Source organism: Halichoeres trimaculatus, unplaced genomic scaffold, assembly GCF_033239565.1.
Source record: "Halichoeres trimaculatus isolate MK-OKI-2021-1 unplaced genomic scaffold, fHalTri1.1 fHalTri1_scaffold_3, whole genome shotgun sequence".
NCBI lineage: Eukaryota > Metazoa > Chordata > Actinopteri > Labriformes > Labridae > Halichoeres > Halichoeres trimaculatus.
Window position 1 is genome coordinate 26078940 of NW_027437181.1, and position 14079 is coordinate 26093018.

General features: G+C 40.3%; 1 protein-coding gene across 1 annotated transcript in view; it reads left to right on the forward strand.

Annotated features, from left to right (window-relative positions):
• ush2a (Usher syndrome 2A (autosomal recessive, mild)) overlaps positions 1–14079 on the forward strand; it is a 207317-nt gene that overhangs the window by 136699 nt on the left and 56539 nt on the right. Inside the window, exons 63-64 of the mRNA XM_074666066.1 lie at positions 12515–12738; positions 13014–13368. Of these exons, the coding sequence (XP_074522167.1) occupies positions 12515–12738; positions 13014–13368 (579 nt within the window). The remainder of the gene's footprint in view (positions 1–12514; positions 12739–13013; positions 13369–14079) is intronic.

Consider the following 14079-nt stretch of genomic DNA (forward strand, 5'->3'; position numbering starts at 1 on the left):
GATGATTTTTTTTTCCTTTTAAGTTTAATTCATCAGTGCAGGTTTAAGTTAAGTCTGTTTTCATGTAATTTTAGAGTTCTCCATTGATGTCGAGTCATCAATTTTATTTTCTTCTCCTCTACTAAATCCTCCTCCTCCTCCAACTGGGATGGCTATATGCTGGTCATCCTTCATTTGAGTTGGCCTCCCAAGGAGTGCATATGCTCCTCACTTCCCCTACCTTTCAATCTCCTCATATTTATTATACATCTTCTCTTCTCCTTTGTTACCTTCTTTGTTACTTGTCTTCAACTTGTTTCCCCAAACCTCTTCCTCTCCCTCTTGCTCCTCCTCTCTTCACCACCTTTTCTTCCCCCTCTCCTCGCTCCTCCCCCCCTCTCTTTTCTTTATGTGCCCACCTCCAATACACTCATCAGTCATTAGCGTTAGCTTCCCCATTGAGAACATATGGTATGATGGATCGTAGGGCTAGCGGCACTAGCAAGGCTAAGGGCCATTTGCCGGGTGCACAGCGCTGTCGGGGTGCCCTGAGGCCGGCTATGCAACCTCGACCCTACACGTCTGTTTCCAGATACTCACACTCACACACACACAACATGCACACAGAAACACCTATTATAGGATAAGCTACTTAACCTTGGCACCACTCACTCTCAGGCTGCCTCTCACCATGTCCAGGATCCTGCTTTTAATAATGAGTGAGACAGATAAGTGAAAAAAGGAAACAAAGTAACAAAGTGGAGAAGGGAGACTTTGAAAGAAATAAAACACAATGGATCTCATGGCATCATATTAAAAATGAATATTCAATGTTATTAAAGAATAAAAACAGAAGTTAGTGAATCTAACCACATTGTATACAAGTGTTAATCAGTGTTATACTTCTCTATAAAAAACATTTGTTGTAAAAAATGGAAGAATTAAAAAGAATAAAGGAGAAATTCTGAATTTTTTTTAATGTGTGTCAGATAAAGGACATCTGGAAAAATTAGGAAAAAAGTAAGTGGGAGAGAAAAACAGGCGAGAACAGAGGAGTGGTGAAGAGCTAGATGGAGCAGATTAAAGGAGGAGTGAAGGGTATCCCATTGTGCCCAGCTGATAGACTAGGTTAGGCTGATGTGATTATGGGGTCCCTGAAGTGCGATCTATCACACATTACCGTCCACACTGTCAACAACCATACACACACACTGCAGGGGAACAGCAATGCCAGGAGACAGCCGTCTGGCAACAGACACGCATACGGGTTTGTGTGCACATGGGCACAAGTAGATATACGCTCACACACACACACACACATACACACGCACACATCAAACCCAAACCACAATACTGAGAAGAATACATGCATGTGTGTACACAAAAGACCACGTGCACCTGTTCTCCTGGCTGGACTGTTTTAACCAGGAAACCAGTTCAAACCAGCTGAAGAAGAATCAGGCTTTGAGGCTCAGTGTTTCCCTTAATATTCCTTTAGTTGACCTCTCTTTTACACCCCTGCCCAAACAACTCAAAAAATAATGTGAAATAAGATTATCAGCTTCTTGTTGGGTCAACAAAAACTGTAAAAGCTTTGTCAACGCTATGTGGAGAGTCTCCATTTTGCACAAACACAATCAGACAAAAATAATATTAAAAAAAAGGTTTATCAGCTTGTGGTGTTGAATTCGCTGTTTGGGAGTGTGTTGTAGGCCGACCAAAACCTAACATATCAGAAGTTCCTCTGATCAGAAAGACTGAGCAATGACCAGCCTCTGTTTCCACTTGAACACTGTAAAACAAATCTGTTGTATGACTTAACAATTGGGTTTTGGTTGACTTGAATTTGCAGTGTGGAAAATACACTTCTAACATTCAGCACTTTCTAAACCTTTACAAACTTTCCAACTTTCTGACTGAAAGCTATTTGCTTGCCTTAAGTAGAGCTATCTATTCTACTCTTCGTCAACAAAAGACTTATTTCAAGAAATTTAATACCACTAAAAAAGCACTCAGAGAGCATGGACCTCCGCCAAGCTTATTGTGATTTTCGCGCAACACTTTAGTCCTACTTTAATGTTATACTCCCTTTCAGCAGACTGTCTGCTACAATTTGGTGTTAGTTGCAGGTTTGTAAGATAATTTGTTTCCTGACAGTGTTGAAAATTATGATGACCCAGTACAAATTTCATATTCTGGATCTTAGTATCCAGAATATTGTCAGGATCTGGATCCTACTTTTACATCTGTCAGAAATGATTATGACCTGATGTTGTATTGTTTTCAAAGCAATCCGACCATTTATGGTGGAGTTATATACACATGTGGTGAAAGCGGCCCTATCTCACAATGATGAAGAATCCTTTAAAAAAATCCTGGATCCAGACGGTGATCCAGATCACCTCCAAAATTTAGTCACTTCTTCCTTATCCCATTTAAAACATTTCCTAAAAATTTCAACAAGATCCGTTTCTTAGTTTTTGAGTTAAGTTGTTCACAGACGAACTCCCCTAAAAACATAACCTCCTTAGCAGAGGTATGTGTAATATTGTCCTTTTTGGTATCAAAATTCAGATTAATCAAGGGACTGTGATTTTGATTCCCTTTAGTTTTAGTTTCAAGTACTTTGCTTCTCCAGCCCCTAATTCCATCAAAGAATCTATTTTTCAAAGAAAATATTCTCGGTGACTTCTGATTAGTTTAAAGACTGACATTTAAATAAGGTTGTCGTTGGAGTTTGCCAACTAAAGCTCTGCAGTGAAATCTGGACAATGGTCCTTAGTTATCATATGGACAGATGTGACAGGATGTTTTTTGTCTCGCCCTTCATTGTAGGGCTGAACAACTTTGGAAAATAATCTAATTGTGATTTTTTTTAACCAATATTGCGATTGCGATTTTATGGGAGGGACTTTTGTCTTTTGCATTATTCTCTAAACACAACCAATAAATCATTCGTTTGTATGACTCACACGACTAACATATAAACAGTTCAGTCCTGTAGGCCAGGCCTACATGCTATGGTTAAATGAGCTGAATGCATGCATGAATTGATACCAATAACATATCTTTATCTAAGTAGTATAATCACAGTAGAAAACTGACAGATTGATTTAACTTCAAGATTTGTAGATGTGTAATATTTCTGCCAGAAAAAAAAACAACAGAATATTGACATTTGCTGGTTTTAAGGAAAAACAAGTACAAGTTACTATATTACCTTCAGGTCTGTGTACATATATATATATTTGTTTGTTTTAATTGCAGCCTTAGCAATTTGAAAATTGCACTCTATCACATTGCGATGTCGGTTTCATTTGGATTAATTGTTCAGCCCTACTTAATTGTAAACCTCCATACAAAATGCACTGTATTCAACTTCACAACAGTTGCTTAAAATACAGACAGCATGTTTCACGCGTCTAAATGGAAAAAAAAAAAAAAAACTTGGTTTGAGTGATCATATTGACAGAATTGTGTTTTTGTCTGCATTCATCAGCTGGCCTGCCAGTGTCAATGAGCAAGCTGTAATTATCAGGTCATTTATGCTCTGACTTGCAGAAGCTACCATGAGTCCTTGTCATCACAGCTTTCATGCTTATCAATGCATTATATTTTGTAAACTGTTTCCCTTCTTCTTTTGTCTTTATTCAAAGTTATCTGGACAGTCAGTGATGTACTGTTTAAAACATCAGGCCTTGCTCTGACTGTGGCTCTCTTCACTCTAGGTATTATTGAGATGATGAATAATCCTCTCCTCAGCATTCCCTGGATGTTATACAATAACACAAAGTCTCCATGCTAAATCTCTCACTCCCAAATCTGCCAGTGTGTTTGCACAGCTTTCATTTCACTTTCAAGTAGATTAAATTCTGTTTGTTTTTGGACCAGAGTGTCTCAGTTTTCCTGCAGCCTTTTCTCCCGTGTTGCAGGTTCAAAACCAACTTTTAAGCTCTTCATTTGCTCCTCTTTTCTTCTCTTTTTGAGTTTGTGTGTAAGATGTTTAGCTAAGACTTAGGTAAGATTAGATGGTGTTTAGAGGAACGTGTGCGGTGTCTTTGGCCTCCCGTTGCTCCCTGACTCTCCCTGACTCTCCCAGAGTCCCCTGCCTCCCTGTGTGCGCTGCACTAATCGTTTCCCCTTCACACTTTTTCTTTATAGTGTTCGGTTTTTTAACTCTTCTATCTGCCCTTACACCCCACCCTCCCCTTCTTTCACTGTGGGTGCTATCATAAACAACCCCCCACCCTCTTATTTTTTTCTCAGAGGAAATGAATCTTAAAAATGTATGCATTTCTTTAACTCCTTCCATTCCTCCCTCCCTCTGTCCCAGCCCAGCAGGCCCCATCCAAACGTTCAAGGACAAATCTGAATATCCCTTTTCACCGTTTAAGTGTTAAAAGCCTGGCGGTGCCGGGGTGTTATCTTAACGCGCCTTGCCGTGCCATCATCAGAGCGCGTGATGAAAATGGCTGTGATGATGCTAAAAGAAAAAAGGAGGAGGGGGAGAAAAAGTAATAATCAAATATGTTTTTCAAGGGCACAGTGACCATTTGCTGGAGGGAAATTATCCCAGTAGTTAAGCTAGCTCACTCTGAGCCTGGCTGAGTTGTGAGAGTGGATACGCTGGTGTGTGTACGAGTGTGCATAGTTTAATTTCTTGAACTTGGTGCATGTGTGCTTCACTTTCTAGATATGGCATGTCTGACTTTTGCACACATGCCTCACTTGTCTTTTGATTGTTTCTGCAAAGATTCCCATCTGACTCTGTGAGTGAGTGAATGTTTGTGTTTGTTGCGTTTGTGTGGGTTCATCATTGCCAAAAGCCCTTCATCAATGATGGGTAGCAAATGGCCAACGGTGGAGCATTCCAAACAGCAGCGTCTGGCTGCTTTAGAAGATCGAGTGCTCTGTGAACACAGGAAGACATTTCTCTCTCTGTTAATGTATTTATGATGATGGCTTTTCTATTAGGTTTACTTTAATGACTGGCAAGAACAAAACAGAGGCTGTCAGGAGCAAAGTGATGAGGACAGTCTGGTTTGTGTGTGAGTGTGTGTGTGTGAGTGTGTGTGTGTGTGTGTGTGTGTGTGTGTGTGTGTGTGTGTGTGTGTGTGTGTGTCACTGATTTTATTTGCCTTTGTATTATTATTGATGTTGTTATACACATCATGAATTTATTAGAGGTCAACATGAATAGACATAACTTAATATTTCTGAGTTGAGGTAATTATCTCTGCATTGATTTGTTGAACAGTTTTGTTCATATTAAACTGTTATCACTTTGTCACAGAGACCGGGGGTTTAAATGGACTCCTTTTTTAGCCAACATGTGCATGTAGCGCCTCAGGCTACATGACGGGGGCTCCTAGTCTTGTTTTAGAGTCATTTAATGATGTTTGTGTTGTTTGTGAAACCAGTTAATTAAACTGATGGAGGTGCAGTTTTGTGACTCATTACTCACCTTTGAAGATTGCATTTTACTAGACCACACATGAACTCTTAGGAAAAATATTTAGATATATTTAGAGTTTACAAATTTACACATGTCACTGATACAGGCCAGAAAGATTTACCCATTGTTTTTTTCTGCACTATCCAAAAATGCTTGCAGACAAACATAACAAACATTGAACACAGTTTCTCTACTTCATTCTCTGTCACCAAAAAGATTTACATCTCAATATGGCCACCCTTTGCCTTCATCATAACCTGGAGACGACCTGGCACTGCCTGGCATGAGCGCCGCACTGTCTCTGCATCAAGTTTTGACCATGACTTCATCAGAGCTGTCTTCAAAGCGGTGACACTGCTGTGAGATACTCTTGAGACCTCCCTCTCCAGGATAGACCAGATCGCAAAGTCCATTGTATTGATGTCTGGACTTGACAGAGGCCACATGTTCTTGTCCCAGAAGCCAGGAAAGTGCTGCTTGCACCAGGCCTGTGTGACATTGGATGTGTGAGCTGGAGCACCATCTTGTGTGAAGACACACTGGTTTCCAAACGCATTGGTTCACCAAGGCAACACTTTTTCTTCAAGCATTTGAAGGTACACCTGTCTGTTCACTTTCACACCCTCCTAAATGAAGACCAAAGGAGACTTCAGTTCACTTCCTTTGCTGTTGCCCTCATGCTCCTGCAAGGATTCCTTTGGATTCTCTTCCTCACCATCTCAACAACCCTTTTGGTCCGGACTGAACGTTTTCTTCCAGGGATTGGCTTGCTGGTGGTATTGCCAGTCTCCTCGTATCGTTTCATGATATTGTAGACAGTCTTACGACAAACATTCACCTTTTTCATGATTTGCATTGTTGTCAGTCCAGCCTCCTTTAAAGCCACAATCTGGCTGCGCTTACCCTTCATTGTCATACTCGACAATCATTGGGAGTAAATAAATGAACTCAGGTACATCAAAAGCTATGCCTTTTAAGAGAAACTATCCAAAATTTTAAGTTTCTAGGACAAAAGCTAAGCAAACAAAATAGAGATATAGGATGGGTAATCTTTCTGGCCACCCTGTAGAGGTAAAGTTTTAGGCTTCTTTTGCTCTGAGAGATGAGCAAATCTTACCCAGATTATCTCAAATCTTTCATCTGTTTTCGCTGTTTTTAACCTACTCTATCTTTTTATCACTTTGTCATTTCCTTTTCTTCACCTTACTCTCGTGTCTCTCTGTCCTCCTCTCACAGACACTTTAAACACACATGAACAGATGCTTGCTGTGCCTCAGTTTTTTAGTGAATCCCTGAAGAGTGGTGAAAAATATAACCACCACCAAAGCATTTGCCTAAGCTCAGCACACGCACACACACACACATTCTCACACACTCACCCTTAAACAAACACTCAAGACACATGCTAAGAAGCATGCGCGCACACATGCACACACACGCTCATAATGTCACACACATGCCCAGCTGGTAACGTTGTTGAGATGAAAAAAAAAAAAGCTGTCAGAAAGACAAGAGGACAACCGGTCAGCTGGGAAAAAGACAGTGTGTATGTGTGTGTCTTTGATTATGTGTGTGCCTTCTGCCCCTACATCCACATGTGTGTGTCCACAGGGGAACACTGTGCTCTGTGTGAGAAAGTCAATCCACTGTGATTTCTTCTCTCGACATGACATACAGTCTGGCCCCTCTGGAGCACAAAGTGCAGGGGTGTACACAAACAGACACACACACAAATAAAAGACACACCTTTCTGCAGAGAATGAAAAAGTGCATGTGCTGGAGTGCTTAACTCATACTACATTTTTGAAGGTTGACTTACAGAGTCCTTAATGAGAGCTGATATTGTGTTTTGGCACTCTATGATGTTAGCATGTTTGAAAAAAATGAATATTTTCAGGGGTTTTTTTTTTCAATTATGTATTTTCACATTTTATGCAAGAACAAAACCAAGACTAACAGAGTCAGTATCAAAAGGAGGAGTTAGACAGGATGAAACAGGACAAAAAATATACAACAAGACAGTTAAAAAGTAAATTGATTTAAAAAGAAAGACAAAAACAAAACAAAATTAACACAAAAAAGCAGTTAATACATTAATAAACCATGGTCACAGTACTTTTTCCCCCTTTACACTCAGAGTCAGTGCATAAGCTGGCGAGCGACATAGATGTCAGATGTTCGTAAGCGTTTTCCATATTTTCAGGAAAAGATCCCCCTTGTTTTTCGAGATATATGTACGTTTTTCCAGACGTAGAGTCTCGTTCAAAGTTTGTTTGAACATAGTCCATGAAGGGGAATTGTGTTGGTTCCAGTTAAACAAAACGCACTTCTTTGCTATGTAGGATATCATGGCAATCCTTTTAGTGTGTGTGGGATCCAGGGTCCTATTCAGATCAGTCCCAAAAAGATAGTATATGGGAATAGAGTCCACTGTGATCCCCATGACCTTGACAGACACGTTATGTATGTCTCTCCAAAAGCTTTTGATCTTTTTGCATTCCCAGAAGATGCGCATGATTGTCCCTACACAAGTTTTACATTGATGACATACAGGGGATGAATCAGGAAACATCTTACTCAGGCGAAGTGCAGTAAGGTACATCCTGTGCATAAACTTATAGTTCTGTTCAATTATTTTGTTATTTTCATTTTTTTAAGAGTTGTGAGTGAAATATTTAGCCAAACTCCTATGGAGCGTCAGATAAATCAGAAACATGTATTACTAAGAGCTTGTATACAATAAGAATACGTGGCCGTAAAACATCCAGAAAGGCTTGACTATGTATTACATCTAAGAGCTAAGCTAAGTTTCTATCATTGCTGTAAGATATAACTGTTTTCTAAATAGCCTGATTGCTCCCTGATAATGGCCTCTTTTAGAGACAGTTTAATGTGCAATTCCCCGAGGTGAAAACTACAGAAAAGGTTAATATGGCTTTCACTTTCTGCATTCACAGCATCATTTCTTACTCTGAACAACAGCTCCTACGTTGCTTCCTTAGGATATTCTCATTTATCGTATGATGCTCAGAAATGACTCATCCATGGAAGCTCCCTCAGCATCCCTGTGTGTGTTTGTGTGTGTGTGAGTGTGTTTGAATATGTGTGCGTGCGTGCACGTACCAGTATCCAAGCGCACAAACTGTGTATGCGTGCTCTTGCTCTGCACTTTGTGCCAAACCCATGTAATATATTCAGGTATTTAAAAGTGTTTGGTTTGTTTAAAGTTGTGGAGGGGTTTGGTCTCCTAGAGAGCACGGATAACCCTAATCCACAACACACATTTTTATCAGTAGTTCATTGGCAGGGCTAAATATTGACTTATCATTAAGTGGAATGACTGAAACCCTAATAATAATTCACGTTGTCTAAGCACCTTGTGTTGACGCAGCGCTCCCGACGCTATTAACGAATGTATGCAAATCCAACGTAAATCTGAAGATTAGGGCTGAAGCATTCTGCGATGCAAGAGAGAAAACAAGAGGTGTGTGATAAAATGTTGTCAACACACACACACACATACACATGCACAAACACACACAGCTTATGGAGAGAATACAAGAGGTGTGCGTTTCAAAAAGTTAACACAAATGTACAAGCATGTCACACATAAACAGATAAGGCTTACAAAGACAGGGATTGGATTTCTGCTGAATGTGTGATAATACAATGGTGAAGTTTAGCTGCAGAACAGTAAACAAATGATGGAGATATATGAACAGAGCGGATGCAGAGAGAGGGAGAGGGGTAAAGAAGGCTGCGGATACAAAACTGAGAAATAAAGTTGACGAGGAGCAAAAAGCTGATAAGCGTAGATATTTAGTCAAGAAGAGTAAAAAAGGGTGGAAGGAAACTGTAACCAATGGATAAACAGGGCATGGTCAAAAGAGAAGAGAGAAACAGAGGTATATTTTAGTTGGAGTAGAAGTTACTGATCTGGGAAAGATTTTGAGAACAGATGGTGCGATGGAAAAGAAGCTGAAGACCTTTTACTGTCAGGTCCCAAACTCTGAAGCTGCCATAACCTGGAGTCAGACAAAAACCTGAGAGGGAAACCTTGTTATGAAGAAAGTTTGAACAGGATTCCCATACAAGGGAAGGCTGTCAGCCTGCTTGAGAGTAAACAGAGGGGAGGCAAATGAGTAAACACTGTAGAGGGCCCGGTGTCCGGATGGAAGGATGAGAGGAAGAGGTGAGGATGCCGAGAGGACGAGTGAAGAGAAGCTATTTTGGAAAAGTGTTGAGCTGTTTATTTGCGCGTCATTGAAGCTGAAGTAAAGCGCTGAGGGAATTGGCCACCAAGCCCCCGCTCTGCAACAGCTGCCGCCGCTAAGTGAGTTACTAGCCGTCAGACTGCCTTTATGTCACACAATCACACACACATACACACATGCATTTTTCTGTCACATGTTGCCTGTGATGGATGCAGTGAGGATATAATGCACCCCTAAAGCGCAGCAGAAAAGATGTGCTGTTTTCCTCTTTGGGCTTTAAGTGAAATGATTGCTGAAATTAACAGCATTCATGCACTCAGAGAGTGAACGCTGATTAGGTTGTTAAACAATAAGTTATTTATCACTCCACAAACTAGCTGCAGCCCCATTACAGGGCGAGGCCATGATACAAAGCAATGACTTAGTGTTTAATGTCTGCTGTCAAATAAAATGGGCAACACAGCTGGGGGTAGATAGTGCCACAGATCAGCATGTCATCAACTGTTAGCATACATTTGCTAAAGACCTCATGAAAGTTAGATTATTTAACTGCAAACTAAATAATCACACGAGACGGAGGGGTGCTAACAGTATTTCAGTCTGATTCAAAATGAGGAGCTTTTACTATTGGACTCTCTCATTAAAATACAATTTGTCCTTTATTCCATCAGCACAGTTAAGAGATTTCAGTCCAGCCACCGTGCCATGCAGTGCTCATTTGTATTTTCAGTGCATCTTCACAGCAGGAGGTGACCATGCTGACTCAGTATTAAAGCAGGACAATATCATAGGCCTAATCCACTGAACGACCGAGGCTTGTCCGTCCCCGCCCACGACTAAGCTGAGACATCAGAGTAACCAGATTGAACTTGGGCCACACAAGGAGGTAGCATGTTAACCCTTTGTCTTCAGCTTTTATTGTTTTATATGGAAGAGGAGAGGTAGTGCTGCTGGTGACACCCTAGTGTCATCTGAATCTTTTTCCTTTTACCAGTCATTTGATGATGATATATCAAGAGGAAACTTTTTTTAGTACTTGAAGTACAAAAAAATATGTTGAGGAGGCAACCAAGAGGATCAGGAAGCTTGTTAGGCAGATGTCTGTCTAACATGAGTCCGGTTCTGTCCGAGGTTTCTGCCCGTTAAAGGGAAGTTCATTGTAACTTGCTAAATGCTGCAAAGTCCTGTACTCATGGTGGATTAAGATAAGATAAGACTCCTTATCTTGTCTTGGCGTTGGGTTTCTGCTAATAAAATTTCATTAACATTTACGGGTCTAGACCTGTAAATGTTTTTGTAAAGTGTCTTGAGATAACATTTGTAATGATTTGGCGCTATACAAATAAAGATTGATTGATTGATTAATTGATTGATTGATTGATTCGATGCATTTTAATGTTTCATAAAATAGAAAGTAGCCCTGATACCTTAGCTGTAATGTCATGATTTCACCATGCCTATCTCATGAGAAAAAAAAAACCTTTTCTCATTGTACCAACAAAAAGAATTATTTTTATATCTTACTAGGGTTAGGACTTGAAAGGTAACTCATGATATCATACTGTATGTAATGATACGATCTGATACAGGTATGATCTGACATGATGTGATATGATACAGTGTTGAACGATGTGAAACAGTACAATACTATACTCTGTCTGCAATAACAATATTGTGATACAGTGATTTAGTTATAACTGACAGTCATATAATCATAGGTATCTGATTTACTGAGGAATAAATTACAAAATGCTCCAACAGCAAAAGTTCAGGATTGATAATTTTGAAAATAATATAATAGATACTATATATATAAATGTTGAAGTGAAACAAAACTTCAGCTAGGGGGAGACTGCTGGGTAAATTACACATCATTTTAATTCTTCAGTCAGCTTCAAAGTTTTCAAGCACCAGGAAATGTGAGGAAACATGCTTTTGAATTTGATATTCAGCAGCCAATCGTTTACAGGGAAATGGAGTGATAGCATGTATTTTAAATGTCACCTTGCTGCTGAAGGTGAAGTGGTGGCAGAGAGACATCACCTATCACTGTCAGAGATGGCAGCTCTCAGGAAAACACACTTCCTCTCCCCCTGCACTCTTTTAGATGGCCTGAATATTACTACTGAGTGAAGAGATGAATACAGGAGAGGCAAAGAAGCAGACAGGGGAGGAGGAGGAGGAGGAGGAGGAGAAGGAGGAGAGGGTGAAAGAGGGTGGAAGAGGGGGATGTATATGAGTTGATAAGAGGAGATGCACACTCATATTAACAAAAGCCAAAATAGTGTGTCCATGAAGAGAGGGTAGAGTCTTCCAGAGTAGTGAAAGTAAAACAACATACATTGAAAAGAGAATAAAAATATTGAAAATTTGTTTGTTAAAAAAGTCAGAAAGATATAAAGGTTTGGGAAAGAAAAGACAGGCATAAATGGTACGAGGCAAAAGACAGGTTGTGTGCGAGGGTGCTTTGCTTACTGCAGGTTTGGCAAAGCAAAGGACAAGAAGAACCAGTGAAGATAAAGAAAAGGTCAATATACCTATTAATTCAGACTCTTTTTTTTTTGTTTTTAAAACGCTCACTGATTGGGCGTAGGAATCTAACTGAATTGTGTATCACTAAGAAAACACCAGGAGCTCTGAAAAAGCACCCAAAACCATGCCAAAAAATAACATTTTTCAGAGTTACACTGTGAGCAGTGCCTTTGTGATTCACAGTGACTCCTAATTTTCACTATTTTTTCCATCATTCAACTTTCCAGCACTATTGAATTTCAAGCCTCAAGAAACTGCTCAGTTCATTGGTCCTGAATTGTGCTGTATCACCACTTTTTAAACAGTACTTTGATGTTTGTCTTTGTGTTTTTAGGTTTCATCTGCTGCGGTCAAGAATACATAAACTCCTCTACCTCTCTTTGCTGTGTGGGAAATAATGGATATCCCACAACGCATACTGCCGGCAACGCCACAGTGATGTTGCAGTGCTGTGGGTCAAAGGTCATTCGTCAGGATGAAGAATGCTGTAATGGGATGGGCTATGACCCTCACCGACACGTGTGTGCTGACAGACCCACACCTGGCCTGCAACTACAGGTGCGTTTGTATGGCCTCTAAAATACAGAAAATGTTTATTTAATGCCAAAAAATAAATAATCTGTGCAGACTGGATGTTGATTATTCCAAAAACAAAGACAAAATATTACACTTTGCCTGGAATATAATAGAAACATATCCTGCCTAAACTTGTCATCAGCTGTGACATTTTTTAATTAACACAGACTAAATGTAGAGAAAATAATTTTTTGCTCACAGTTTGCCTTTTCGAACACCTCATCCTTCTCTTTCTGCTCTCTTCATCCTCTCTGCAGCCCCAGTGTTTACAAGGCACTGTGTGTCCTGTGACTGCAGCCTCTACGGCTTACTGTGGGTCCTGTGACCTGGATCCGTCTACGACCGCCTGCACATGGGTCCTGACGGCACACACAGAACCTCTGTCCCATCCTGATGCACCCTCCTATACAACAAACCCACCTCCCATCAACACCACGCATCAAAACATTACTGCAGTCCTTTCTGCATTTACAAACAGTCATAATAACACTTACAAAACAGCAGAGGCGCACACGTACATGCACACTGACAGTCTGCAGTCTGTGGGGAACCGGTGTCCGTCCCATGAGGAGCTCGTGTACAGTGGGGATGCCAACAAATTCACCTATACAGGTATTCTGCATGTTTGAGTGAAGAAAACATATTGCAGTACTCAGTCTTTGAGGAGCTGGCATAGCTAATTTTGAGATTTTTATACACAATATTTCTGATGTGAACTTTTTTAATTTGCATGATACCGAGAGGCTTTTTCAAATTTTGATTCTTAATCTTTTTTCTTGAGTTGGCACGGTTATGTGTGTGTGTGTATCAGTTGAGACCATTTTGACTGTCAGTGATGTATTGCATTCCTGCTGCTAACCTACGACTTTGCTGGAAATTAGGACTCCCGTGCTACCGTGAAGAATAACTCACACAGAATATAGCCATCTGTGAAACACGCTGCTCGTAGACATTTTTTGGGGCCTGCAGAAACCATTTCTGCATTTACTCTAAATGTGTCAGCTGCTGCAATCAATGGGCTTCAGAGACAGATGCCTCTCCACACACACACATCCAGACAGCTGTTGCAGTGCACACTGATAGCTGTACCGTGGTAACTCTCAGTGCTGTACACTTGTGTGTCATTAAAACTTAGAAATGGGCGTTTAAATGCCATTTCAACAATCTGTACCATTTATCAGCCCAAAGGGAGTTGGAGAGTCTGTGTGTGTGTGGTTGTGTTATGGTGTTTGTGGGCGTGTATGTCTGGTTTTTCAGTCCACATATTATTTGTCAGGATGATCACGTCTGTTTAATCAAGACTAATTGTAGTTGTGGTGGTAA